The sequence below is a fragment of the Aspergillus nomiae genome, assembly GCF_001204775.2.
Source record: "Aspergillus nomiae NRRL 13137 chromosome Unknown contig00094, whole genome shotgun sequence".
NCBI lineage: Eukaryota > Fungi > Ascomycota > Eurotiomycetes > Eurotiales > Aspergillaceae > Aspergillus > Aspergillus nomiae.
This window is the reverse complement of record NW_015378149.1, coordinates 1,128-27,682: the sequence shown is the minus strand read 5'-3', so window position 1 is coordinate 27,682 and position 26,555 is coordinate 1,128. Positions and strand designations below refer to the sequence as shown.

Here is a 26,555-nt window from a genome sequence, read left to right as displayed (position 1 = left end):
TGGAAGCTTAGTGGATCACACCGCTGGCAATGCCCGATTTTCTTCTTAGATTCTAATAATGAATGAGATATTTAGGCAAGTTAGCATGGCTTGGTTATAGATATAGTCTCCAGCTGTGAAGGCGGATAGCGTCGGCTGATAAGCATAGATCACGTGCTGCGGGGAAAGCTATTATCTGACTCCATCTTATCTACTATCGGCAGCGTCATCATCTCAACCTCCAACTACTGTGTACAACTTAAATCTCCACACCATCGTAATAAATCACTCCTTGAGTTTTCTTATTATACTGTTCTCTACGCCTATCATTTGCGCTTATCCATTTACAAGTCATTTCCCGCCCGGTCATGCTGTGGCTGCCTCTACGGCCCAGTGCACCTCTCAGGGCGCACCACCATCTCATACTCCGTTATCGGCGCTCACCATGTTCAATCGTTCGTCTCACGCAACGTGGCTTCGCTAGCTCCTCTGTGTCTTTCCCGACACTTTCCCAATTCAATCGATCCGACTTTACAAATCAGCCCTGGAGCGGCAGCTATGAGCCTGGACTGCCGACTGCTGGGCCCTTGGGCTCTACCCCGGCTTTCGGAGCTCCCCGGATTACGCCCAAAACATTGAAGCAATACCTAGATCAGTTTGTAGTTGGACAGGATCGTGCCAAGAAGATACTCAGTGTCGCCGTGTACAATCATTATCAACGTGTGCAAGAATTACAGCGGCGTGATGAGGAAGCGGTCGAGCTGCTGGCGAAGCGCGCACGGCGCGAATCTGTTGACCGCCATCCTGTAGAAGGTAGGCCCGACAATAGCTGGAACTGCATGCTCATCTTAGTGATGCACTGACATATATAGCAGATGAATTTCCAGGCCAACAACGGACTATCCGCCCACCACTTGACTCGAGTTCGTCCTTCAACCAAACCGAGCTCACAGATTCGTCGGAAACACAGCTGGAGAAGTCCAACATCCTGCTACTGGGACCGTCTGGAGTTGGGAAGACACTCATGGCCAAAACGTTAGCTAAAGTACTATCAGTACCGTTTAGCATTTCAGATTGCACACCGTTCACGCAGGCTGGGTACATTGGAGAAGATGCTGAGGTCTGCGTTCACAGACTCCTAGCTGCAGCCAACTATGATGTAGAACAGGCAGAACGCGGTATAATTGTTCTAGATGAGGTTGATAAAATTGCTGCCGCTAAAGTCAGCCATGGCAAAGATGTCGGTGGTGAGGGAGTCCAGCAGGCCCTTTTAAAGATTATAGAAGGCACGACAGTGCAGGTGCAGGCGAAACAGGAGAAGAATGCTCCTCGCGCAGGTGGAACTCCCAATACATATCCATCAAACAGTCCCCTGGGGAACTCGCCGTATCCACCCTCCAACGGTGGGGCCATGTCCCAGAAAGGCGAAGTCTACAATGTACGTACGGATAACATCCTGTTTATCTTCTCCGGTGCTTTTGTCGGGCTACAAAAGGTGGTGATGGATCGGATATCGCGTGGCTCGATCGGCTTTGGCCAGCCTGTTCGGACACCATCCAATTCAGATGAGCGACCTGGACAGTCTGCTACTGCAAACAATCAGCCTGTGCCTATAGTGCCAGGGTCAGAAGAGGAAGCTTTGTACAAGAAACATCTTCCCTTTTTCACCTCCGCTAGCCCCGAATCGCCTGATGGTGAGCCAACTTACTTCAACGCACTCGACCTCATCAACCCTACCGATCTACAAAATTACGGATTCATTCCTGAGTTAGTTGGCCGTGTTCCAGTCACCGCTGCACTCTCCACGCTGACGCAACCTTTACTTGTACGAATCCTCACTGAGCCCCGTAACTCACTACTAGCGCAGTACACAACCTTATTCTCCCTGTCAGGGATTGAGCTCCGCTTCACAACCCCAGCCTTGCATAAAATAGCTGCCAACGCCTTCACAATGGGCACGGGGGCACGAGCCCTCCGAACAGAAATGGAGACTATCCTTAGCGACGCCATGTATGAAACGCCCGGTTCAAGCGTGAAGTTTGTCCTCATAACGGAGTCTGTGGCTGCCCGTAAAGAGAAACCTATTTACCTTTCTCGTGGACAAGGCGGACGTTTTCATGCCATGATCGCAGCAGAGGAGAGCCAATGGGAAGAAAAGCAACGGCGAGAGAAGAAGCAGAAGGCCCTGAAAGCTAAAATGCAGGCCGCTTCGGAGGAGCACCCTTCTATTTCCAACTTCCGTGAATACCGGACTAGAGCAGCAGGCTTCTGATTGACACTTATCAATCGGTTTCAGTAAACATTGCGAGCGCATATTGTATATGTGACGTGCATTGCTTGACCTTCAGCGATGTTTTGATGTTTTGTTTTCTAGTATACCAGTCTCCTTGAATTTTCTGTGTTATGTATGGCGTTTCGGATAACAGCTTTAGCCTGGTTTCTCTTGACGGTTCCTTATACGCAGCCACTGGAGTTGCATTATTTATATCAATCATTGCCTCGTTCTCCTCGGTGCAAAATAACCATAAGCGTGGGATCGTTGTATATTACAGTGGTATCCTAAGATATGTAACAAGCGTGAATGTATAGAACGCAATTGAAGCTCCGGATCGAGCATACACTTCTCAATTACCGACAGATCGTTCACTTTTCGATCACTGATATGGCTCGGGGTAGCGGTACGTGGGGGGAGGGATATAGGATGACGTCGCTCTAAAAGTAGCTGACTCGCTCGAAGGACCAGCCCTAGGAGTTTGGGGTGTAAAAGGGGTCTGAGAACCCCTCTCTGAGTGGGAATTCGATCCCGCAGAACGCTTAAGCTTTTCCCAATGCAACTTATAGTTGATTTCCAGAGATTTCATGATTGCTGAGGAGCCGACGTAGATTTGTAAGTGTTGCCATTCGTCCCATCGTGGAAGCGAAGAGGCTGTGAGCACCAGGAACTTTCGGAACTGGTAACAGTTGATCAGGGCCCAGCCAGCATAAAACTCAATGAGGTGATCAGCATTCCGTTGTTCTTGGCTTAGGGTTTTGTCTTTGGGGAGATCTGGGATCTCATCATCTGTACGAAAACCATATCCCGGCAGTTTCGAAGGAGAGATGACCGTGTTTGGTGTATAGCCTCCTTCGGCGCCGGTGAGGATATTCCGGGACTTCGCATCTCCGAGGGCAGTAATCTGCAGAATGAGGTGGTACATTCCAAGCCATCTGATATTATTATTAGACCGTATAATCAAACCTGGTGATACACAGTGACCTACAGAAATCTTGAGTTCACGGTGACCTCAATCTGTTTTTGCACCCAATTTAATACATCCGGGGGTAGCATTAGCTTCCATGTTCCGGGATACCTGCCTTTCGCATACTCTTCGAACCAAGATAGGACAACGACAGTGCCTCTCGGATCGCTCAGTATGTAGTCTGCAGTAATCAAAAGAACCCCGCCCGTTTGGAACATGCGCCGGAAATACGGTTGATTATCACCTAATTCTTTGTTCAAAGAGAAGCTCCAAAAGTTGAATGTGGACTGGCGACATAAGTTATTAAGGCCGTGCAGCCTGTAGAATTCCAGAAAGCTTTCATGAACCTGGCCCATGTCAGCATATCTATATTTTGATAACGCTACTTGTGGTAACACATACCAAGATGACTCCATTCTTCGCTTGAGTGAACTTTTCCCAATCTTCAGGAGTGCGGTTAGAGTAAATAATAGCCCTGTGCTTGTCACTATTGTGAGCTTTGAGAAATTCAACAACCGCTTGACATTCTTCTTCAATGCCCCCTGAGCTCTGTGGAAACAGTACACAGAAGGACCCTGCTAAACGTTTCTCTGCCACTGTTGCCAACGTCTGGAACGTCATCCCGAATCTCTTCTCAAATTCATGGTCCAAGTCAAAAGGAAGTTGAACGCCCAGTGATGGCTGCCTTTTATTACTATTAGCAGCCGCCGTGGGGTCTTTAGAGCCCTGATCAATATCCATGTGGTCGATCCCAGATGACCTCCTCTGCAGAACTGGTATTGAATCACTCGAAGTGCGACGATTCGCCAATGGCGTAGCTGGGTTTGCGTGCGGCCTCGGTTCCAGGCCTATGCGTGCATTAGGAGCCTCGATAATCGAAGGTCCATTTTCTTGGTTTAAAAAAGCCTGCTCTCTTTGTGCCTCAGAAGCTTGTATGTTTGCAAAAACAGTGTTAGTCCGTGAAGAATTCACTATCACAGTAGTTGCGTCTGTCAGGTGACCACGTTGTCCTTGTAAATTACCGAGAGCCAGTCGCTCAATGGGCCCTAGTTGACTTCTCACAGCAGTATGGAGAAAGACGTCACCAGGGCCTCTAAAGTCCCCATCCAAGAAACCAAAATCCTCGGAATCTGGTGGATATGCAAGTAATACATCATGGCCCGGTATTTCAGGCATACTTATAGCCACCAGACCTTTTTGGCTGAGGTCTTTCGCAAAGCGATAGATGTCTGGTTCAGAATCGTCAAACCCCTCAACCCAGCCATTCCAATATTTTGCATTTGCTGTCTGGTAAAACAATGTCATTAGTGACTCATTTCATCTTAAGGCAACAAGCAAGCCAGCCTTTATATGTAGTACTCACCTTTTTGCATAGAGTATTGTAGTCTGTAAGGTTACAGAGGTGTTGAAACCAAATTTCGAGGGCGTGACCTTTCTTAGTCCTAAGAAATCTGGTTCTCCTGATGGTGTCTAAACCGCACATCCTAAATTCACCAATCTCCCTTTTATCGGGCCCATAATACATAGTAAATAGAAGTTCTCCGGGATTGACAAAATAACCTCCTCTTCCCCTTTTCATCCACTTAGCCTCGGGACCAGGCCTTCGTCGTGGGAGATAGAGGTCCTGTGATCCATCAAACAAACGGCGAGGCCTGTCGGAAACAGGCGAACTGTGGGTTGACCTATTTGAATCAATAACGCGAGATTGCTGAGGCTGAGAGACGGATGTGTCAATATCGGGGACTTCACTAATCGTCCTTCTTGGGCTTTCACCTGGCTCCTGCCCCTTGGGGCTGATATTATACTGAGGTCCAGGATTGGAACAATGGACGGCAGGAGTAGAGGACCACTCCGATGGCCTCATAAGCTCAAGTTTGCTGACGTCTGGTGCAGGCTCATAAGCCCTTGCCTTCTCATATCTGTTCTTTGTTGATAAATACTTGAACGTCTTGGGAGGAGCAGAAGAATCAGCATCATAGGATCTCCGAGGCCGAGAGCGAATTATACCACCACGACCAGTCCCAAATCCAACTAGGGGTGGTCTTGTTAGCCCACCACTTATAGATTGAGAATGGGCAGGCCCGACCTGAGACTGGTTTGTCGCTCTGCTGGAGTATACGTTTGCAGTATCAGCACAAGAATTTAGCGTTACATCGGCATCTGCGAGCCCAGAGCCATTTGACGTGGAGCTGAATAAACCAGTGTTTGATAGCCCCAGCTGCCCTTTCGCAAGCCTTTCTCTCTTCAAATGTCGCTTGTGCTTTCGGTTTTGACAGGCTTGTTCAGCTTCATACAGACGCCTGTTGAAATCACCGATATCAAACTCTTGCAGCCTTCCTGCTGCAATCTCTCTTTTTTTCTCCTCCCAGTCGAACAGAGTCTGCTCATCGTCAAACTGGGCAGCCGTCTCCCAACTGCTCCTTTCGATAGGATAATCTGCCCATCCTACGAGATATTCAATTCCCTGTGAAGTCTCACGCTCGGCGTGGATTGTATCCACATAGTAGTTCTCCTTCGGCGGGCTAGGGACAGTCGAGGTGAGAGAAATATCATCATCGCTAGCCTCAGTCATTGCCACCAAAGAGCACCACTGCCAGAACAGCAGTGCATCAAGCAGGAGGTGCTAGCAGAAAAGCTGCAGATAGATCGAGTTTGATGGAGAGAGCCAAAGGAACTGACTTGTCAAAGAAAAAAAGCACAAAGATGGGTCAAACTATGATCGCTATCACCATAGATAGTAGAAAACCCGGGTGTATGCCCGCCCGATAATGAGTGAATCCGCTCTTGGCAAAGGCCAACAAGAAACATGTGGAATCAAGCATGGGTATAATATACATCAAAAGGAATCCATGACCATCCTTAAGAGGCAGTCATCCTCGCGCCTCTTGTTGTCGCGCTCTGGTATATGATTTTCTTTGAAGTCCAGTGCCCAATGCACACGTGACCCAGCCACTATCCCCAAACTGGGAGTGTCCGCTCGGCAGCGCGACGAGCACGGGAGTGGCAGGGGAGCGAAAGACATCTGGATAACCTCCTATCTTTCTGCTTCGCTGTCTTCCCCTTACCAAGAAACATACCCGCCGCCGTGAGTTCTTATCTAACTACCCTTTTTCTCGCGGCATTGGTTCGCCTCAGGCTGCTATCTAGGCTGCAACTTTCAAACAGTCAACTGACGAGACACAACCCCTCCCAGGATCAACCTTCGCACTGTTGTCGGTTTTGCTTTAATCGCTATTTAACTTGGCCACGTCGAAGGTCCCCCAAATCTCAGACCTCACCACTTTTAGGGTTTGACAAGCTCTCACAACAATTCATCATGGCTAACGACGAGTATGATGTATGTCATTTTTCTGTCCATCCTTTCGCTGCGTGCTTGTCTTGTGTATAACTAATTGGGTGATTCGCTAGTTTCTCTTCAAGGGTAAAGTTGCCACTTCCCCCCGCAGAAGCGCCGAAAGATCCACACCTATAGAGACTTTTCCCTCGTTGAATAGCACCACTAACTTGCGGTTCTTATCATACAGTGGTGCTTATTGGAGACTCCGGTGTTGGAAAGTCCAACCTTTTGAGTCGTTTCACCCGCAATGAGTTCAACCTGGACTCTAAGTCAACCATCGGCGTGGAGTTCGCAACCCGTTCTATTCAGGTCGATTCTAAGACGATCAAGGCGCAGATCTGGGATACTGCTGGCCAGGAGCGTTACCGCGCCATTACCTCTGCCTACTATCGTGGTGCCGTCGGCGCCCTTCTTGTTTACGACATCAGCAAGCATCAAACCTACGACAACGTTAACCGGTGGTTGAAAGAGCTCAGGGACCACGCAGATTCCAATATTGTCATCATGCTTGTGGGAAATAAGAGCGATTTGAGACACCTGCGCGCTGTCCCAACCGAAGAAGCTAAGCAGTTTGCCAGTAAGTTTCGGACACCTTGAAGCGTGAGTGACCTTTACCTGTGGCTCGCTAACTTGCTCCCAGGCGAGAACAACCTCTCCTTCATCGAGACATCTGCCCTTGACGCGAGCAACGTCGAGCTGGCTTTCCAGAACATCCTCACAGGTTAGCAATATACACATCTGCCCGGCTTCTCTTTTCGTCATGCTGACGCGCGCTTAGAAATCTACCGGATTGTCTCCAGCAAGGCTTTTGAGAATGGCGACTCGGGCCAGGCCGGTCTTGGCGACCGTCGTCCGGTGGTGGATATCAACCCTTCGCAGGACCCTGAGACGAAGCAGGGTTGCTGTTAGATGATTTCTTACTGTTAGGGGATGACACGCCTACCGCAACGATTTTTATTTTATTCTGTGATGTGATAATCGAATGGTCTTGATCTTTCTTTTTGTCTGTTACTTAGCCTCCGCGGAGATGATACACAAGAGGAACGTTGGGAACGGCATCCAGGGACACGGTCATTGTATGGTGATGCTTGTGGGACATCACATCCTAGACATCATTCTGTTGATTTTCCTCCCCTTCCCTTTCTTATCCTTTGTCTGGTTCCTTCTTACCCCTTTATGGAATTAACAGTTTCCTATTCTCTGTCTTCTACGGACATGTCTTCGCCTTGGCACGCTTCTTTGGCCTTCTCTGAATTTTTTTACACATCCCATGTACCCTTCCCACACTCTGGTCAATTATCGAAACGAAGTTTGGGTTTGTTCTTGTCGGCGTCTACGTAGTACAGTGCCAAAGCAATTCATGTATGAGGTTATCATAGTTGGTAATGACGAATTACATTGAACACTAGCAATCACTAAGCCCAGCGGCTTCCATATGTTTCACTACCAACTATTGACTAGCAATTAGGGAGTACTAACGCATAGGTCGCAGATACTAATATCAACTAGCACTCAAAAAGTATCATCGCAAGCGGAATAGAATGAACATCAACACCTCGGTGGTCTCGAAAGGCCCACCGACCAAGCAGCGGGAGCCCCACGTCCAAAAAGCCAGAGGCCCAAGAAATTTGGATTGTCCACGTATGTACGGAGTACCATAAGCAAACCAAAATAATGAAACTAGACCAGATCCATGGTCCGAGTCAGCAACCCATGGACCTACAGATCGCCTGCACCATCATCCTTACATGACCTTCCCTAGTGCCACAACACACAAATCCTGTCCATACCAGAATCATATTCCGCGGCAAGAGAAAAGAATGTCTCCACAAGACAGCACGCACTAATCACACTAGCCCTAGTACTTAAATCCCACACTGAAGTTCGCAAACCCACCGCAAACTCCCCCATTGGTTCTTGGTTCTTGATGCCCCAGAGCCCCAGTCGACAGCGCCGGATTCTCGGCCCCCAGTGTGGTTTAGGGTGGGCCGATCAGGGGCGTCTGAGGGAGAGGGTTTAATTAGGTTATTTGGATTCCAGAACGTTTGGATAACGGCCGAGCCGGTGGATGGGAGATTGTATTATTTTGCTGTTTTCTATTTTTGGGAGGATTGGAAATTACTGTAGGGAGGTGATTTGTTCATGCGGTGGCTTTATGTGCGGGATTTATTCGGTGGAATCCCTGATTTCTGAATACTGGTGTATTGGACCCTTACTGGCTTATGCCGAGGTATCCAGATTCCAGGCAGATATGGTTGTGACTACAGTACAGTACCGTAGGTACACTGGTAGCTAGCTCCGCATTACGGTTCGGATAGTGCATGGCGCAATTATGCTATGCATTAATCCCACACGATTCCCACCTCCCGGTCTGAAATGGCCGCCCTGAACTCTTCGATATCATCGCCTCTCTCTTTCATCACCCATTCGAGTGTATCCCCGAATGTCTCTCCGTTGTCGCGAAACCAGTCTCCCAGGGAGTGCACATAGCCCTCTACCTGTTCTTTAAGAGGCGCATGTTCGCGCAGCCAGAGCACTTGGCCTGGATCGAGCTTCATCATGTCCTGGACCACGTAGTAGTGAGGGATCTCATCCCCCCAGCCTTCAGCGCCGGGATCATGGAAATAGTCATTCCGGAACCTAGATCTATATTTCGCCGGCGACTCAGTAAAATTGGCAGAATGCGCGGTATGGTAGTATTGATCGACCGAATTCGGGCTATCAAAGAGCCCGGAAGACCCAAGAGAGCTGGGCGCTGGATAATTCAGATGGATATTGAATGCCAACTGGTTGTGATTTTCTGGGAATCGTTTGCGAAACTTTCGCTGAATCGTCCCGTTACTAGGACAAATATGATTTTGGACGACATCGCCGATAATGAGTCGCACATCCTCGATATCGGCCAGTTCCTGGGTAGACCAGTTATGCAGGAGCTGCGCACGCTCGGTAACGACATGTGGGAGCTTACGGCTGAAGCGATCATGCGTGCGCGTATGGAATGCGCGATGGTAGAGCCATAGCCGATAGATAGCTCGGCGAAGGCGGAATCGCTCGGCGTCTGTCAATGATCGTCGGTTTTCATAATCCACCTTCCATTTCTTGACGGGATAGATCGTCTCCCATTTCTGAGCTACGCGTCCGACTCGGACTATTTGTTTAAAGAGGGGATCGGTCATGGGGGGCTTGCGTATTAAGTGAGCTGGTTGGCTTGCATTTTGCGTTACGATTTGGATGATCTCGCCTAGTGGTCCGAATTCGCGCTCGGCAATATCGGCAAGAGTTTGGAGCTTATTGGATCTGTTAAATACAGTTCGAAGTCGTCGACAGGTTGATGCGAGGTTCAAAATGTCGGATATTGTTTCACAGGAACGAAATACATGGAGCAATAGCTCCGTGGCCAGATGATCGAATGACATGGTTGCTATATGGTTTGAGCTACATTTGTTAGCTGTGGTCACGACCAAAATAACTTAGGACACGGACCTTGCTGACTTATTATAGAAGCGCAAAAGGTAAGTACTTTAGATACACAGTTGGATAGTAGATTTTGTGTAATATAATGGATAGTCGCTGCCCAAGCCAGCGTTGCCGTCGCGATCGCAAGTTGGACTAAGTCGAAACCCCGCCCTTGGGGCTCCTCAAAACAAAACAAATCTGGTCCCTAGAGAAACAAGAACACATGGTGATATGGAGGTCAAGCCCTGACAGCCGCAGAGGGCTGAGCGGCGAGAAGGGTGCCATGGTTGGTTGAGGGAAGGATAGAGTCGAGCCCAGCGGATGTTGTGACTCTTATATATCAGCGCTTATCTAATCTCCGCCCTTACAATTACTCCGTAGGCATCATATCATTCAGAGTTTATGAAGTATGTACTAAGTTCTCAGGATAAACAAAGTTCAATACCTGGTTGCTATGGTACCATCCTGTCAAAGGCGCACGGTTCCTGCAGCACGATGCCCTAATGCGATAGTTCAGCTTAAACAATTGAGAGACTCCCACCAGCTAGGGGAAGGACTTGGATTCGAATTCATCATGACATTTGAACTTTTATTATGTTGTTTCACACCAGACGCCTTTTAGACCATGATAAGGTGCCCCTTGCATCTCAAACACATGTACATCCCCTTAGGATATCGAGTCTAATAGCACTAACAAGAAGAGACAAAATGAATGAAAAAAAAAAAAAAACGGAAGAAAGCAAACAATCACGCGAACAACTGCCTGTTATCCAATGCATCAGGTTTGCGCTGGCCTTCTCCCAATCCCAAGTTTGTCCGCTTAGCGAAACGGTCGGTTTGCGCGTCTCTGCGCTTGGTGTGGCGGGCTGCCTTGCTAATCCGAATGTCGTGACGGACCTGGTTCGGGCTCACGTATTCCTTGTTCTCGTAGATAACAGGGCCACCGAAGCTGCCTTCCAGGATGACAATTGGCGTCAAAACGAAACGAGGTCCGATCTCGACAAGAGAGACCTCCGGTAGACCATCCTTGCCCTTGGGTACAGGCTTCACAGTTTCCTCGCCGTCTTCTGACTTCTTCTTGCCTCCGGCTTCGGACTCTCTGATCTCGTACACGCGAATCCAGATCTTGCCGTCGACACCAAATACACCAATGATACGGTCGATAAAAGGCTTCATTCCCTTGACGCCACGCTTGGGGACGGAGAAGACACCCCGCAGCATCTCCCGGACCAGTCCACGGTACTCGTTGCCTGGCTGGCTCATAACCGGACCTTGTTCGTCGAACGAACGATCAAAAACCACAATACCACGACCACCCTTCAAGCAGTTGCCGCTGAATCCAGCATTCAGTTCGCCCATAGTATGTAAGTTGTTAACGTGAAATTTGAGCGTAGGTCCGTTAGGGGGACGAGCGAGCCAGAGGTACAAATCTTGACCACGCTTGCGGGCCTCGAGGAAGAAAATGAGATTGCATGAGTGAAGGTCGGCGAGATCGTTCAGAAGTAAGTTGTATCCAGCGGTCTTCTTTTTAGTATCGAGTTTGCTTTCTTTGTGGGTATGAGGGAGTAAACCAGTAAGGTCTGCGAGCAAGTGCCGATGGCTAGAATCAAAACCAATTAGCAATACCGTTCCTTTTGTTCAATTCGGACCGAGACAATGTGGACATACCGAGATGTGACACCCCTGGAAGTCAACATCAGAACCCGAGTCTTTGGCATATATCCAGCAGCAAGCTGCTTCTTGGCTGATTCCAAGTTTTCTTCCTCCTCCTCTTCGCTGTCGCTTGTATCGTCGGCGTCGGCGAGAAGGTCAGCCATGTCGGCCATTTCTGCGTCCGAGTCGGACTGCTCCTGCTCTCTGGCAAGCTGCTTAGCCTGCTTTTTAGACACTGACTTGTATACTGCCGCCATTTTGAATTGTAGAATAAACTGATTTAGAGAAAATCTAAGTTGTTGATCGGCGCAGCGAAAAGCTTCCAAAAAAGTTGCGGGCAGAATATTTTTCTGACCCTCACCGCCTTCCAAATCTCAGTCGCAGTTTATCTCGCACGTGACACTATCGAAGAAGGCAATTCATTGGAGGTACCTCCATCATCAAGCCCATGTTCAAGCAGGGAGTCGTTCGTTTGTAGTCATATTATGGTTGCTGCAATCATTTGTTGAGTAAGGTGACTTGATACGTAATATAGCATGAGGCGATTCAGCTAGCTTCAAAGGGCAAGTATCCCTAAGTCTTAAATATATATACTTCCTGCAGTTATATCTTACTAAAATTTCCTGAATTTAGTTTCGGCTCTCCATACCTTGTATCCCACAGCGAGCTTAACTTTGATATTGAACTATGTTACATACACGCGTAAACCTCTGGCTCAAGGGTTTGAGTTCAACGCTCTTTCCAGACCGGAGAAGCCTTCTTGCGTTACTTTCATGCCTGCTAACCGGTTCGCAAAAGCTACCTTTTGTGAAAGGTTCCAAGTGTCGCTTCGACATATCAAGGCGTAAAGCATACCAGCTATAAATGTGTCGCCAGCGCCAATAGTGCTTACATAGAATTAGCGAGATTGGTTCAGCGTGGGCTCTTGTCAATAACTTACTCAACAACGTTGAAGTCTGGTGCAGTATAGGCTGGGCTGTGGACCACGTCACCAGAACTTGTTTCTAACGCTACAGCCCCATCCTCGCCCCATGTGCAGAAGAGAAATTGCCTGAGATTTCGAGTCAGCCTGTTCGCGACGGCGCAAAGAAACCATGACACTTACGCTTTGTGTGTAAGCAGAGATTGCTTTTGGAGGCACTCTTTGGCTGATGTGTACCCATTTCCCTGTTTAGCTCTTAGTAAAATCGTTTTAACATTGTAGACGCAGGTGAGATTACCTTAGCCCAGCTCTTCGAATAGAAGATAACATCAGCTTCCATAGCCAGTTCTTGAAGGCCTTCGCGTGCAGGCTTTTCTACTTCAACACTGATTCGTAAAGATGGAAAATGTCGCCGAAGATATTGTATACAGGCCAGAGTGACATCAGGTATGCGACCCTAGATGTACGATTTATAAGTATGAAAGAGCGATAATCGATGACAAGGAATCTCAAGGGTTGACTGACCTCAAAATGGAACCATGTTGCCTTTGAGCCTAGGTCGTCTGCGATTCGTTTAAACTCCTCTACCGTCATCTCGGGGAGCTCATTGTAGTTAACAATCGTCCTGCTCCCAGAGGACTGGCTTTTGATGATATAACTTGAAGCCGGCTCTTCATATTGCTCTCGATAGATGCAATGACTGAGCTGAACGCGAGGCTCAAAGGCAGACTGGATTTGCTGAGATGCAATAGAAGACTTTGCTGGCAGCACAGCAATAAGATTCAGAGATACCTCGGTCTGTGACGGGCCATGCCCAGTCAATTGCTGGAGCACCTCGAGAGTATTGGGGCAATTGCCTCCTCGCCGCCGTGAGATCTTGGTAGCGCGTAGCTTTTCATCTTCGCCAGGGTAATGAGGGGTTCTGGATAAAGATAATGAGCTAGTGTGGACTTAAGTGCCGGGTGAAGGTGGTGCCAACCAACGTTAAGATAGTATCAACATAGCATGCACCTATGGCGACTAAAGACATTCTGACAGCAGAGTGATCAATCTTCTTACAAAAACCTCTTGTGACAATTGTTGGATACGCAGATGTATGAGCATTCGTGAGTATGTGGGGAGGAGGGGCAGTCGTTGATAGGATTAGTCATGACCCACCCTCTGCAGCCATATCAAACCCTATAGTCGAAGTAGATGGAAATTGTACTTTTTGTTCTGCTTCTCTAGAACAATTGAAAGCAAGTATAGTAATCACTTGACAGCTTAGACTATCACACTAATCAATGTGATCAGCCATAGGGTTATCGCTGGAAGCATTAAAGCGGAAAAGCTATTGAACCCTGCACCAGAATAGTACTCCAGGGCAGATATGGCTCGAAATGAGAGTTTACTGAGACAAAGCTGCAGGGACTAGTACTCAACATACAAAGAACAATGACTATTGAATAGAAGTGCTATTTTCACAATATTCTTGACTATGTACACATACTATTTTAACAAAAGATTAATGAAAACGGCGTGTTTACATACGCGGTCACAATTTCCTTGCCCCCCATGGATCTATTTCTGTTTGCTTTGTCTTCTATTGACTAGATATTTCTCTATAAGATATTTCGAATTCAACATTATCTGCTATTTGCCTTCAGATTTAAGGATATACTTGGTTCAGGGCAAACACCCCCACGTGATACTAGTACACAAAGTCACAAAAGGAAACCTGCATCTTTGTGCTTTATGTGCAGTGAAATAGATTGGCCCAGAACTTAGTTTCTCTGTACTGATATAGTATTCCTTAGCTTACCAGGATGGAGGAGATGAGACATGCAGGTGGCGTCTCTGGACCTGTAAAAGCCATCCGTTCATTCTTTGTGGATGACAAAGGCCCTTTGCTTCTCTCAATTAAGTCTAATGATGGAATAACAATATGTCTTTGTTTAGTTACCGTTCTGATTAATACTAATGGATACTTCCAACACCTGGGAGGAAATGGTTTATATATACCCCCATCTGTGCACCAGAGTGCATGTTCTCTGTCAACTCCAGATTTCCAGTTTCTCAGCACATCCCAAGCATCTGCTAAGCACATAGTTGATTTCCCCATTCAATTACCGGCCGTCTCTTATTCGGATTTGCAGCCATGTCCACCGTCCGACGTAGCAAAGCCATGCCAACTGATGGTCCGACTGTCAAGTTCTTATATACCATAATCAAACAGCTTGATCTCAAATCAGTAAGTTGACTTCCAGAGCTAGGACATATCAACCAGCTAATCAACCGGGCAGATTGACTGGGGCCTCGTTGCAAGTCAACTCGAAATCTCCAACGGTCATGCAGCCAGAATGCGTTACTCTCGCTTCAGGCAGCAGATGGAAGGCATCACATCAACACCACGAGCGCGTAACAAAAAAGGCCCGAAGGGGTCCAAAATAAGCTCTTGCAAGGCAGACTTGCTGAAAGAAGCCAATTCTTCCGATGTAAAACCGGTTCTCAAACAAGAACCTCAGGCGTCTACCAGCGAGCCAACTTCTTACATCAAGACCGATCCACATGCCCAAGGGTTCCCTGCTTTGGCTGATATTCCCGTGGCCACATATCATATCATATCGGACTCGCCTGCCCGGACAATAACCCCTCTTCACTCCCAAATGACAGTGTCTCCTAATGAATTGACAACGTACAGCGTGACACCGAGCTTCTTGAGCCCTACGATCGGATTCGAGCATCAACCAAGTCCAGCTTATTCCTGGCCTCCTACAAAGTTGGAGCCGGACGAGGAGAATAGGTTGAGCGACGTTTTTGTCAAGGTGGAAGAGCCACAAGTGGAGGTGGTGAATTTAAGCGGCAGCGAGGTGGAATATTGTGGCCTGTTTGCGCCTGGACTGAAGATTGCTGAAGAGCCTAAGAATTGACGAGGCCTTTTGTGTACTTGTATACAAGTCTATAGTGGCCTTGTGTATTTGTCTAATATGCACACTTGTTTTAGATGTTACAACATTATGGTGGAGATAGCTACTGTGTCCTTTAGAGTAGGCCTGGACTCTTGTTACCAGAAGAGACACCACAGGATTTTTTGACAAGAGATATGAAGCCTGGTGCGCCAGAGTAGATAATGAAATCTACTTAGTCTTAAATTCTATGCGTATTTGCTTTAGTGTATAGAAAGTGATTTCGTTATATCACTTTGTCTCTATAACAATAATTCTCCATCACTGTGACGACTGTCATCGCAATTCACCAACCAATGACACGCTCATAGAACACTAAACCAACGCCCACAGAACTGGAGGAAGTCTGAAATACTATCACCCAGCCACTGCATTACTGCTGTGCAAAAGTATACCACTGAGCTTCTCACCTCTTTCAGTGTGTTTCTCATCTACAGTTCACACCCATTCAGCTTCACACTCACCTGCTATTCTCACCTCATTTTCATGGTTCAATGAAAACACAGGTCATTCTACATTCCATTATTGCTTTTAACTAAAGCTTCCTATAATTCAACTAATCCCTACGACCAGCAATTTAAGACCATGGCATCTGGCCAGAGTTCTACGTCTGAGGAGTGCGAATTTCTGAGCCAGCAAGATGGCCGATTCCTCATCGAGTGCCTGCGAAACATCGATGAAAGCAGGGCTGTAAGTAGATATCCCATGTACACGCCGTACTGCCATTGGAACTGGCATAGCTGATATCTGCTCAGGTCAATTTGACCAACGTTGGAGCCACGATGGGCTATACCAACACTTCATCTGTCGCCAACAGGTTCCGTGCCCTCCGCAAGCGCTACGGCTTTCCCAATCTCGATGCTACCACTAAGCCATCAAATGCGAGTGCCACCTCGACTGCTTCTGTGTCCACTACCCCCTCCGGGAAAGGCAAGCGCAAGGGCCCCGGCGTCGGAAGAAAGAAAAAAGCCACCAAGTGCGGAGAATTCGAAGACCCCTTCATCACCGACGATTCCGAGGCTGAAACTATCATCGCCGCTGAAGTTCCCAAGGTCAAAGCCACCCCTAAGAAAGGGGCCAGGAAGGGAGCCAAAGTGACTTCTACTCCTACCCCAGCTACTGATCTTGGAGCCCCGAAGGGAGGCAAGCATTCAAAGGCAACTTCAGAGTCGACGGTCAAGACTGAAAATGTGAAGGACGAAAGCATTGACGTTAATCTCCTTAACGCGGTCAATGATGCTATGGAGATGTATGAGGACATCGAGGGCTTCGAAAAAGCGTAGATGGATGTTCTGAATCTGCCAGGCACTCGTCCTTTCGTGAGTCTAATATCATCCGACTTACAGTGCCCACGGCTAACCTTCCCTAGTAGACACTCATGGTCTTGATTTATTTTTCTACGCTGAATGACTTCAGATGCCCCAGAGGGCCCTGTGATTTTGATCTACTGAAGGTGCCATGTAGAGGGGGATTTCGTTTTGTGTTTTACTCGTACAGGAATTTATCTACACCCTCAGTTTAATACCGGGGATACTGCACAGGCGATTTGGGCTTACAAGATGTTACATATTGAAAATGAGAGCCACCTGTTGATTCTCAAGCCATATGAAGTTCAGCTAAGAGAGCTAACTTCCACTGACATTGTAGTGAAAGTAACACCCGTAAGCCATTTAGTAGGATCTGAATCTAGAGTGAGTAGATCCAAAGAACTACTTCCTAGCCAACTTCTCTGTAGCTCAACGATGAGTCTGGAAAGTGGAGCTCATCTCATGCGCTTTAGTCAAGACAAGAAGAATCGACAAATGAACTAACGCATCGCCGCTCGACTGTATTTATTCACTGCACCGTGTATGTCATTGCACCTACCTGTCATCCGTCTAAGAAACCTCAGTGTTACTTCTTCCTCTATTCCCCTTCGAACCTCTTCCCTTCCACTATTCACCTTCTATTTACTCAAACAACCCTCCCCCTACAAGCTTACTCTTACGTACTCTCTAAGAGTCCTTTGAGCTGATTACCTCTTTGTAAAGGCCACATCAGTCAAAAGTCCACTCGACATGCCTACAATCACCGACTCGGAGCAGATTGAATTCCTCCTTAGCTGCGTCCGTCACGCAAACGGCGGCAAGGTAAGAAAGCACACACGCATATACTGTGTTGACAGCCAATGTTCAAACCTCTACTTGGAGCATCCAGGACTGATTGCAATGCAATTTTGCCTCACTCACAGGTTGATTTCGGAGAAGTTGCGAAAGAATGCAGCATTGTCTCTAGAGGAGCGGCGTAAGTCCCTCCACTCGTCCTTTTCTTCGCTTTTCTTTCTAAATGATCAACCAGTGCGAAACGCTACGAGCGCCTCTCGAAAGGCCGCAGCAACGCTCCTGGTGGATCCTCAGCCGATACCCCAACCCCAAGCCCAAAAAAGACTACCAAGTCATCGGTTGCGAAGCGCAAGACAGCGCCGAAACCAGCAGCGTCCAAGAAGGCAGCTGCTAAGAAGGGGAAAGAGATGAAGGTGGTTACCGTTGCCCTCGCGGAAACCCTGGTTAAGCTATGGACTGACTTGGAAAAGGTTGAAGAGCATTCCTCTGGAGAGGAAACTGAGATCGACGAGGCTGTGCTCGGGGTTAGTGATGATGCTTTATTTGATCAATTCTGTAATGCTGACTGACGGTGGGACGGGTATAGGCTGAGGAGGAGGATTGTGATGCGGATGTTTGAAAGCTTCTCAGGTGAAGGAAGACTATTGAGGCTGTCTTGTTGGCCTGGCGATTGGGTGTGTTCTAGCTAGGCTGTTTCTTTTCTTTTCTTTTCTTTTCTTCTTTTCTTCTTTTTCTCTGCAGTTGGAGATGGGCTCATATGCTTTCAATGTTTTGAAGACTGGGTACTTGCTTTAGCATGACGAAGGGGTTCTCCTATTTTATTGAGAATCTACGAAGTACAAAGGCCCAAAATCATTTCACGTAAGGAGCACGCATGGACGTATGTGCAAAGAGCTCTCAATCTTATCTTAAGTATTGCTCTATAACATGCTTTAATTCGGACACAAACGAGGTCGCTCAAGGGGTATCTGTAAGAAACCTAAATCAAACACAGAACAGAATGCTTCCAGGAAAACAGATGGAAGACCATGTCTAGATCACATCGGTTAAAGAACGAAGCTAGGCATCAAGCAAATAAGAAAGATAACATCCATAACACAACATAGTCGGTAGTCAGTCTTCCTGCGAACTGAGTCCTACCACCGTAGCAATGACTTAGATGTCTGCCATCACAGACTCCAGAATCTTGCGCTTGTACTGGGACAGGGCACGCTCCTTTTTCTGCATCTGGGAGCGAAGCTTTATATACCGTTGTTTCCAGGTCAACTCTGGGACAGCATTCTCTGCGCCATCCACTTCAAATTCGCCATCTGTCGAGCTATTCACTTCTGCGACGCTGTTGTCCAGGTCCTCTGGCACTCCGGGCGCATTTCCGGCTTTGTTATTTTCCAGCTTGTTGGTATTGAAATCACCGTAAGTGACCTTCGTCGAGAAACGAAGTCCATGCTTATATTCCTGAGAGACAGTATAGGTGAAATTTGACGAGCGTTCCTCATTGTTAGATGTCACTGGTGCATCGACGGAAGACACAGTCGTCGCCTTAATATCTATTGCCATCGCACTTTCTGCTACCCCAGGGTAGCCAAAATGCTGCCCTAGCCCGAGATGCAGAGCTGACAAAAGAACCGGCATCCCCAAAGGCAATTGAGAATATGAAGCAGTCAAATTAGCGATCATAGACAAAGAGAGTGTTCGGGCCTCTTCGACACTTAAAGGAGTGGGGCGACCAGTTACTTTTCCGCGCAGCAAGTCACTGGAGAGCACACGGACAAGCTCATCGGACGAAATGTCCACATTCGGGTCGGTACTGCGATGTGCACCAGTTGGAGCGTTCGTTGCTGCGCCGGTAGTGTCGTGCGGGGGAGCTGAAGCGCTGTTACGCTGGTGTCCCTCAATTTTAAAAGATGCATTGTTGACGCCGTTCACCATTAGTGTTGGCGGTGTCGCGAGACGGACTGGCGCGCCTGGGTGCTGAGGGACTTGCAACTGAAGTTTGTTTGGTCTGTTACCACCAGGAAAGGGTGTAGGAGATTGTTGGTATTGAGCGTTGGAATAGCGACCGGAAGGATCCTGATCTAAAACAATGGAAGGAGGTCTTGCATTGGAGCTATGTAAGTGGGATGGCTCGGAGCGACTAGGGTTCACTGGAAAAGAGGAAAAGGGACCTGATGTAGTCCCGCGACCGGGAGGCCGTCCTCGAGTTTTCCCAGTAGACGATCCATTGTTGGTCGGCCAGGCAGATGAGACAGCTGGGCCATGACGCCGTTTAGGGCGTGACTTCTCGGAGGAGGGCGTAACTGCAGACCGAGGCTCCGTAGGAGGAAGAAATACGTCGGATGGATGATGGCCCCTGGGGAGAATTGCAGAGTGCGGGTAGCTAGAAGGTGAAGCCTCTCGTTCAACGGATCTCCACCGAAGATCCTGGCCTTGTTGAGTGACCGGGTTTCCTGACGGCCCATTCGCTCCAAATGAGGATGTGGCTGCTATCCACGGATCGGTTGGCTCGATCTCTTCAGGGAAGGCGCTGAATGGAATTGCACTTTGAGGAAAAGTCGCCGAGTGGGCTGGGAATGTACTCGTATGTATGATGCCCACAGAGGTGTCAAGTTGTGGTCGTTTGGATGATCTATCATTCAGACTCTCCCTCTCTTCTGCTCGCTTTCTGCCTCGTTTGGGTTTCCATTGAGGGACGAGGGCTCGTAACGCCAGGTCCTCTTCTAAAGGCACACCGTCGCGGCTCTCGCTGACCACTGCATTGTTGGCGGGGAGCTGAGTATAGTAAGGGTGAGGATGACCGAGACAGTATTCAAAGAAAGCATCAACATGCATCGCTCGCATCCAACGCTATGATATTTCAGTAAGGGTCTCATAACAAGATAAAACATTCGACCGACCTTTAGGCGAACAGCGTACTGCTGAACCTTTTGCGTGCTTTGCCCCTGCTCCAAATCAGGCGGTTCCACCCCAAGCTCAGTCGCCAAAGATATCCACGTTTTTAACTCTTTGCTGTCTAATTTCCGAATAAGTTCCCAAAGCGTGAAGATACTAAAGCTTTTGCCGTCACTCCGTGGGGGACACCGGAAAGTCTTCCGCAGCTCGCTAGTGTCTACAGACAGAGGCACATTTGGATTACAATAGAAAATGAACATCACGTAAGCGTCATCAATGGTTTCATCTGTAATGTCACGGGATGGCAGCGATCGCGACTCTGCTTGGTCTAGGGACTCTCTAGGCGGTTGTCTTTGGCGGAGAGGATCGTACACTGGAGGGGACATCGATGGCCCCGAGCGTGCAGCAGCTGATGGGGGAATGGCCGGTCGCGGAACTGTCGGCGAGGATTGTATACTGCGCGGAGTTGCTTTGCGATGAAGTGGGGGAGATTTGGAGGCCGCCATCCTGCTGCGAGCACTGCCTAGAGAGGAAGCGCTATGCAATCCAGGTTCCAATGTAGGTGGATACCTTGCATACTGCTGGACAACCATCGGCGGCGCCCCTAAGTCGCTCCTCTCCGATGGATTCATGACATTTGGAAACGAGCTTTCCATTGTGAACCGACAAGTTAAGACTCCCTCAAGTAAACAATGGCGCAATAGGATAAGGATGATTGGTGCGTGCTGAATAAATAGCTGGGTATCATAGGTATGGGCAAAGACAAAAGCAAAGATTTCGAAGTCGAGTGTGTATAGACAGTAGGCTATAATTAGATCGAAATGAGCGCGCTTAGCTTAGGGACCAGCCCAGTCGAGCGCATGAATTGACAAGTATTGTATTTATATAGCAGGTAGCGCATACACATTCAATGGCGGAAATTGCAATCCATGTGGGCAGAAGCCTTGGAGAAAACAGAGCGCCATCATCACCACGGAGGAGAAAAGAGGAGAAGGTGGCTGGAAGAACGGCGGCGCTTTAAAGAAGGCCGATGATAGACTGGGAGGAGCTGACTGTTTCTATTTCGGGATTCCCCTCGATGCCCATCCCGGCCTAGCGTTGTGGCCTCAGGGCGGGGGAGTTGATGCCTGTCAATGCCTTTGGCCCTTTGCTTGGTCTTTGGCCCCAGTCACATGCTCCGCTATCCCTGATTGGGGTTACTTTACCGCGCCTGGGCGATCAGGCAATTCAATCCCGAGTCATCATCATTCAATGACAGATTCGATTTTCTTATCGATAAACCTGCCCATGAACTCCACCCCTTCCAGACCAGCATTCACGCTCCACTGATTGCATCAATCTTCGGCTTACTTCACCTGCATCGTACGGTCGCCTTTATTCTTTGTTCCGATGTCGAGCCTCGAACTGCAGTAGACTTTAATCTACTAATACCTCCCTTCGAGCTCTCGGTCGAGCGCTGTCGCATTCGCAGATCATGTGCCATATAGTACCTCTCTGCTTCGCCCCTCATTGTTCGTAGGGCGAACCAGCCCACTCGCTATGGCTCCTTATATAGCTCATCTCACCGTCGGCCGTTCCAGCAGTCTCGTCCTGTTCGCTCCAGCCGCACGCAAGTTCAATCGTACCACGAAGAAAGCAGCTCAGAAGATCGACTTGATGAAGACCCCAATTCCGACGAGGAACAATCTAGACGTCTCTCTCTTTCCTTGCGCCCACGCGATCTGAATCGCATGCCCGTATCATATCGCGAAGAATCCACGGACGACAATTTTGAAGGGGGTGCAAGCGATGAGGAACCGGAGACCTCAGTACCCGTTGAAGCCTCGACTCGAACGTATCCGCGTACCGAACCAACAAGTCACCGCAATTTAAATAGGCCCCGACGTAAACGGACTGTGGAAACGAGATCTCAAACTCAGCGGTCGAAGAGAGCCTCCAATAAAAAGCGCTTGGAATTGGGTAGGCCTCTCAATAAACGAAGGAAAGTGGAGGAGGATATTAGCCCGCCCGTGAGCTCGGGTGTCATCCCCCCTTGGCAGAACCTTCCTTACCACATACTGTTCGATATATTCTATAGCGCTGCATATCCCCTAGTGGATGAGAAAACTGCAACCAGAAATAGCTCAGTACAATGGCTTGTGAATGTCTCTCTACTTTGTCGCACTTTCCACGAGCCTGCGATGGCTGCTCTATACTACTGTCCCCCTCTGATACCACCCGCCAAAGCGCACGGCCTGCTCAACTTGTTATCCAAACCGCAGGAGTCTCTTTCGACGAACTACGTTAACAAGATTAGAGAGTTACACATCGATGCAGAAATCCTTCTATCATACAAAAGTGGCCCGACTTTGGGATATTTTGAACTGCCAATGTTGATAGAGAGAGCACCCCAGCTGAAAACGTTACGGCTCTATCATAGTGACGACTATATTGTCGGTCTCCCTCTCTGGCAGAGGACGAAATGGGCTTATCCTGAAAGTCTTTTTACGTCGCTCATATCAAGCTCGATCCGCCTGCGCAGCTGGGATTGGAACAGCCGCTTCATGGAAACAAAGGCGCTACTTCCGTACATGATGGAAAAACACCTTCAAGCGTCATTCAGTGGCTTACGGGAGCTCAGGTTGCTGCATATTGCCTCAGAAGATTCTGACGTGGACGACCCTGCTGATGTGTCAAACGAGAGGGAAGTTGTTCTTGCGACAGCGCTAAAAGAACTCCCAGAACTACTTCGCTTGGAATTTCTAGAGTGCTCGATTGTGAATGAGCATCTTTTGCCCAACTTACCTCCAAACTTGACGTCGCTCACGATAAACAACTGCGATGAAGTAACTACAGCAAACCTTAGTGCATTTCTTGCATCCCATGGCCAGCACCTTCGGGACTTAGCTCTAAGTCACAATCGCCATTTGAGCCTGTCTTTTATAGTAGGCCTGGCGCAGTCTTGTCGATGTCTTGAAAAGTTTAAGATGGACATCTCAATACATGACTTGTCTAGTTACCATGACGTCGAACCTCATTTCAGCGAGCTTCTTAATAGCTCAGAGGTCCCAACATGGCCATCAACTCTGCGAGAAATTGAGTTGATACAGCTACGCAAGTGGGACGATACGACAGCGGATGTATTCTTTACATCTCTTCTTGACGCGGCTCATGAATTACGGAACTTGCGCCGCTTAGTGATCAGCGCGATTCTCAAGATTGGGTGGCGCGATCGTGCATCTTTTCGAGAAAAATGGATTGGCAAGCTCGAGAAGGTCTTCTTAAGGCGCAGTGCACTTCCAGATACCACACTTAGCACTATTCCTCCTGCTTCTCGGCCGCCACTACCTGGTAGCTCGGCTGCTAGCATAGGTGAAGATAATACTACTTCTCAGCCAGATCCTCACGGTAGTGGATTTTCGACACCCTCGAAACGAAAAAGCGCCCGCCTTGCTCAACAGAAGCTTTCTGAGGTTGAGGATGATGCTGATTTGAGCGCATCCCACCGTGCAACGCCTGACAGTGACGATAACAAAAAGCCGCTAGTTGTACAAGGTATGTGTGACGTGGTCATGGTTCGCATCGACAATCAACGCCCAAGTGAGACGCAATTCAATGAGGAAGATTTTCTTGATGACGAGGCCAGTGGTGATGAAGATTGGAACGGATATGATATGGATGCGGGAGATACCACCCACGCATGGTGAAAGGCGACTCGGTCCTCTCCATTTTTTTCCCCATCTGTTTGTTTGTCTATATATATACTGCATTGCGCGAGTTTGCTGTCAAGAAGTTGCCATGGAGTGCTTTCCATTGTCGGTTCCCTGCTCCTTGCTTTGTGCTTCTGTCGGTATTGTTTTTCATGCCCAGGCTTTCTTTACCATGTGATACACCCGGGGGTCTGTGATGCTTTCAAGGAGTTCGGGTTAGAGTTACAGGTTGTTCTGATACGGATGGCGATATGGAGGTATATGGGTTGGCAGTTTTCATTTATTACCTTGCTGGCAGTGGCCTTTTGTTTTGTATTTAGGGCACTCAAGTGCCTTTAATGATTTTACTTGATACATGGCTCTTGCGGTAGAGACATGATTCCAGGAGGGGCTTGCGTTCAAAGGTATCACATATATCGAAGAGCTCTGCTAGATACAACAAGTATTTATGAACCGTAATGATGCTTTGTAGCTATATGCTAGAGCAGAATGCGCCTCGCAGGCGCCCTTCCAGCCATCGTCAAATGATATCATAACCACTACAGCCTCGTTAGCAACGCCCTCTCACTCAAGGTCACCCCGCACACACACTATCAGTACTGGAACTTAAAGTATCCGTTATCATTCGAGACACGTTCGCCAAGGTTGACATCGCGCGGTTGATAGTTGCCATTCACATCGCGCAAACTGGCGCGGAGCACAGGGACATTCGCACCGCCCTCGATCGCGAAATGGACGTCTTCGGCAGAGCCGGAGAAGCCCCGACCACCCCATTGAAAGTGGCCTATGATACAATTTAGAGCTAGTCATTCATGTTCGCAGATGTCAGGAGAGTACCATTTTCGTTGCCGAGATGCTCATCCAGATTCACTCTGGCCTCGCGCCATTCACCGTTCGCGCATCGAAGCTCAGCAACCAGGGCATTCTTTCCCTCCACACGAATGTTTCGAGCACTGCTTTGGAAATCCATGCTGGCTAAGGAATTGGTTGTCAAGGAGATGTATGGTGGTTGTGTTATGGTGAATTATGGAAGAAGACTGAAAAAAAGGATTGAGAAAGAGATGCCGCTGGTATTTATATCTACGTCTGCCACGGGTGGAACGGCTCCCCCATATGTCAACGTCTTCAAAGCTACTCCGGCCTATACACTATTACACATGGCTTCCAATCATTTGTTGAATTGGCGCATGATTGACGTCGGTGGGGAGCTGAGATACCGATTTGACTTTGCTGGACTCCAACAAGATTAGTTCTGACCCTTTCCCACGGTACCCTTCTCCTATTTCCCTAGGCAACTGGTACGATGGATCCTTGCCGTACGAGGAACCCGTATCAGATTGGCTCCTCAAAAAATGGCGAGAGGCTCCCCCACCTAGTGCAACTAGATGGGGTCTCTTGGCAGACACACTTCAGTAGTGGACCTTGGAGGGGTAGTGATCAGCTGTTGGAGGCCGATTGCTGCGAGACCTGCATTCTACCACGCTTGTTTGCTCTGCGCCACTTAATTCGCCCTTTACTTCATCGATAAGCATGCCAGGTTTCTTTTCGCTACGTGGGAAAAGTCACATCCGGAGATGTACCAGATCATGGTGCTTGGAACGGATAAATGACCTGCAACCAAGAGCTACAAGATGTACTCCGTATCGATAATGGAGTGAGGGGTATAAGGCTAGTCAATTTGCTTTCTCCTCGCGGGTGGACAGCAGCGCGATCCTTGTCTGATATTGCAATTTTATCTAAAATTTAGCCCTACGTTCGGCCCCGGGGGAAGCGCTGACTTTCCTTTTAGGGTAAACAAATTCAATAGGTCCCTGAAAGTCGCCTTCGGCTGAAGTGGTGTGATGTGCCCATTTTTGCGAGGTTTCTGAAGATCTCCTTTTCTTTTTCTTTCCCTCATCTTCTGCTGTTATCCTTTTGCCCCTCCCGTTTCAGACTTCTCACCGACTTCACAGTCAGCCCTCAAGTTATTGACCAAACCCGCCGGACCCACTTGGGATACCTCGTAGCGCCCTATAGCGCCACTAAATATAACCTTGTGTCGCAATTGGGTACTCCGTATGTCCTGTACTATGTAGCTCTGTAACAGTGGCCTTTCGATAAACGATCAGGTTACGGAGTAGTCTGTTGCAAAGCCGCTAGCGCATCTCCATGGCCCAAATATTGTCCACCGTACCTAAAGATTCTCACTGGCTAGTTTTGTTTTTTTTCACCGCAATTCTCGGGCGCTATGTAGGCGATGCATTCTAATTTCTGAAACATCGATCCTCTGCATCTGGGAGATCCTATGGAAAGCACCCACTTGCCGCTATGGACATTTAGTACACTCCTCCCCCTCCTACTCTGG

At 48.3% G+C, this 26,555-nt stretch overlaps 11 protein-coding genes across 11 annotated transcripts; 6 read left to right on the top strand and 5 right to left on the bottom strand.

Moving 5' to 3' along the window:
* Positions 1-347: 347 nt before the first annotated feature.
* Positions 348-2,251, top strand: ANOM_004484 (putative ATP-dependent Clp protease; the record flags this gene model as incomplete). Its single annotated transcript, XM_015549741.1, has 2 exons — positions 348-792; positions 852-2,251. The coding sequence occupies 2 exons, from the start codon at positions 348-350 to the stop codon at positions 2,249-2,251; spliced, it is 1,845 nt and encodes a 614-aa protein (XP_015407969.1).
* A 382-nt stretch (positions 2,252-2,633) lies between these two features.
* ANOM_004483 (putative Chromo domain protein Chp1p) lies at positions 2,634-5,790 on the bottom strand (the record flags this gene model as incomplete). The annotated part of the gene is made up of 4 exons (XM_015549740.1): positions 2,634-3,186; positions 3,240-3,565; positions 3,621-4,505; positions 4,582-5,790. The coding sequence occupies 4 exons, from the start codon at positions 5,788-5,790 to the stop codon at positions 2,634-2,636; spliced, it is 2,973 nt and encodes a 990-aa protein (XP_015407975.1).
* Positions 5,791-6,534: 744 nt separating this feature from the next.
* ANOM_004482 (Rab family GTPase) lies at positions 6,535-7,881 on the top strand (the record flags this gene model as incomplete). The annotated part of the gene is made up of 4 exons (XM_015549739.1): positions 6,535-6,559; positions 6,743-7,132; positions 7,196-7,276; positions 7,334-7,881. The coding sequence occupies 4 exons, from the start codon at positions 6,535-6,537 to the stop codon at positions 7,462-7,464; spliced, it is 627 nt and encodes a 208-aa protein (XP_015407976.1). The 3' UTR covers positions 7,465-7,881.
* Positions 7,882-8,897: 1,016 nt separating this feature from the next.
* Positions 8,898-11,921, bottom strand: ANOM_004481 (uncharacterized protein; the record flags this gene model as incomplete). Its single annotated transcript, XM_015549738.1, has 3 exons — positions 8,898-9,990; positions 10,763-11,611; positions 11,680-11,921. 3 exons carry the CDS (start codon positions 11,919-11,921, stop codon positions 8,898-8,900), a joined length of 2,184 nt encoding a protein of 727 aa, XP_015407977.1.
* A 458-nt stretch (positions 11,922-12,379) lies between these two features.
* Positions 12,380-13,616, bottom strand: ANOM_004480 (ketohexokinase; the record flags this gene model as incomplete). The annotated part of the gene is made up of 6 exons (XM_015549737.1): positions 12,380-12,551; positions 12,605-12,715; positions 12,770-12,831; positions 12,885-13,043; positions 13,112-13,508; positions 13,570-13,616. The coding sequence occupies 6 exons, from the start codon at positions 13,614-13,616 to the stop codon at positions 12,380-12,382; spliced, it is 948 nt and encodes a 315-aa protein (XP_015407978.1).
* A 1,107-nt stretch (positions 13,617-14,723) lies between these two features.
* Positions 14,724-15,495, top strand: ANOM_004479 (uncharacterized protein; the record flags this gene model as incomplete). Its single annotated transcript, XM_015549736.1, has 2 exons — positions 14,724-14,816; positions 14,869-15,495. 2 exons carry the CDS (start codon positions 14,724-14,726, stop codon positions 15,493-15,495), a joined length of 720 nt encoding a protein of 239 aa, XP_015407971.1.
* A 621-nt stretch (positions 15,496-16,116) lies between these two features.
* Positions 16,117-16,814, top strand: ANOM_004478 (uncharacterized protein; the record flags this gene model as incomplete). Its single annotated transcript, XM_015549735.1, has 2 exons — positions 16,117-16,221; positions 16,287-16,814. 2 exons carry the CDS (start codon positions 16,117-16,119, stop codon positions 16,812-16,814), a joined length of 633 nt encoding a protein of 210 aa, XP_015407970.1.
* Positions 16,815-17,588: 774 nt separating this feature from the next.
* On the top strand, positions 17,589-18,202 carry ANOM_004477 (uncharacterized protein; the record flags this gene model as incomplete). The annotated part of the gene is made up of 3 exons (XM_015549734.1): positions 17,589-17,660; positions 17,762-17,814; positions 17,869-18,202. 3 exons carry the CDS (start codon positions 17,589-17,591, stop codon positions 18,200-18,202), a joined length of 459 nt encoding a protein of 152 aa, XP_015407957.1.
* A 586-nt stretch (positions 18,203-18,788) lies between these two features.
* On the bottom strand, positions 18,789-21,178 carry abp2 (putative ARS binding protein Abp2; the record flags this gene model as incomplete). The annotated part of the gene is made up of 2 exons (XM_015549733.1): positions 18,789-20,477; positions 20,528-21,178. 2 exons carry the CDS (start codon positions 21,176-21,178, stop codon positions 18,789-18,791), a joined length of 2,340 nt encoding a protein of 779 aa, XP_015407956.1.
* Positions 21,179-22,252: 1,074 nt separating this feature from the next.
* On the top strand, positions 22,253-24,208 carry ANOM_004475 (uncharacterized protein; the record flags this gene model as incomplete). Its single annotated transcript, XM_015549732.1, has 1 exon — positions 22,253-24,208. One exon carries the CDS (start codon positions 22,253-22,255, stop codon positions 24,206-24,208), a length of 1,956 nt encoding a protein of 651 aa, XP_015407955.1.
* A 596-nt stretch (positions 24,209-24,804) lies between these two features.
* Positions 24,805-25,181, bottom strand: ANOM_004474 (CVNH domain-containing protein; the record flags this gene model as incomplete). Its single annotated transcript, XM_015549731.1, has 2 exons — positions 24,805-24,995; positions 25,049-25,181. The coding sequence occupies 2 exons, from the start codon at positions 25,179-25,181 to the stop codon at positions 24,805-24,807; spliced, it is 324 nt and encodes a 107-aa protein (XP_015407954.1).
* Positions 25,182-26,555: the final 1,374 nt, after the last annotated feature.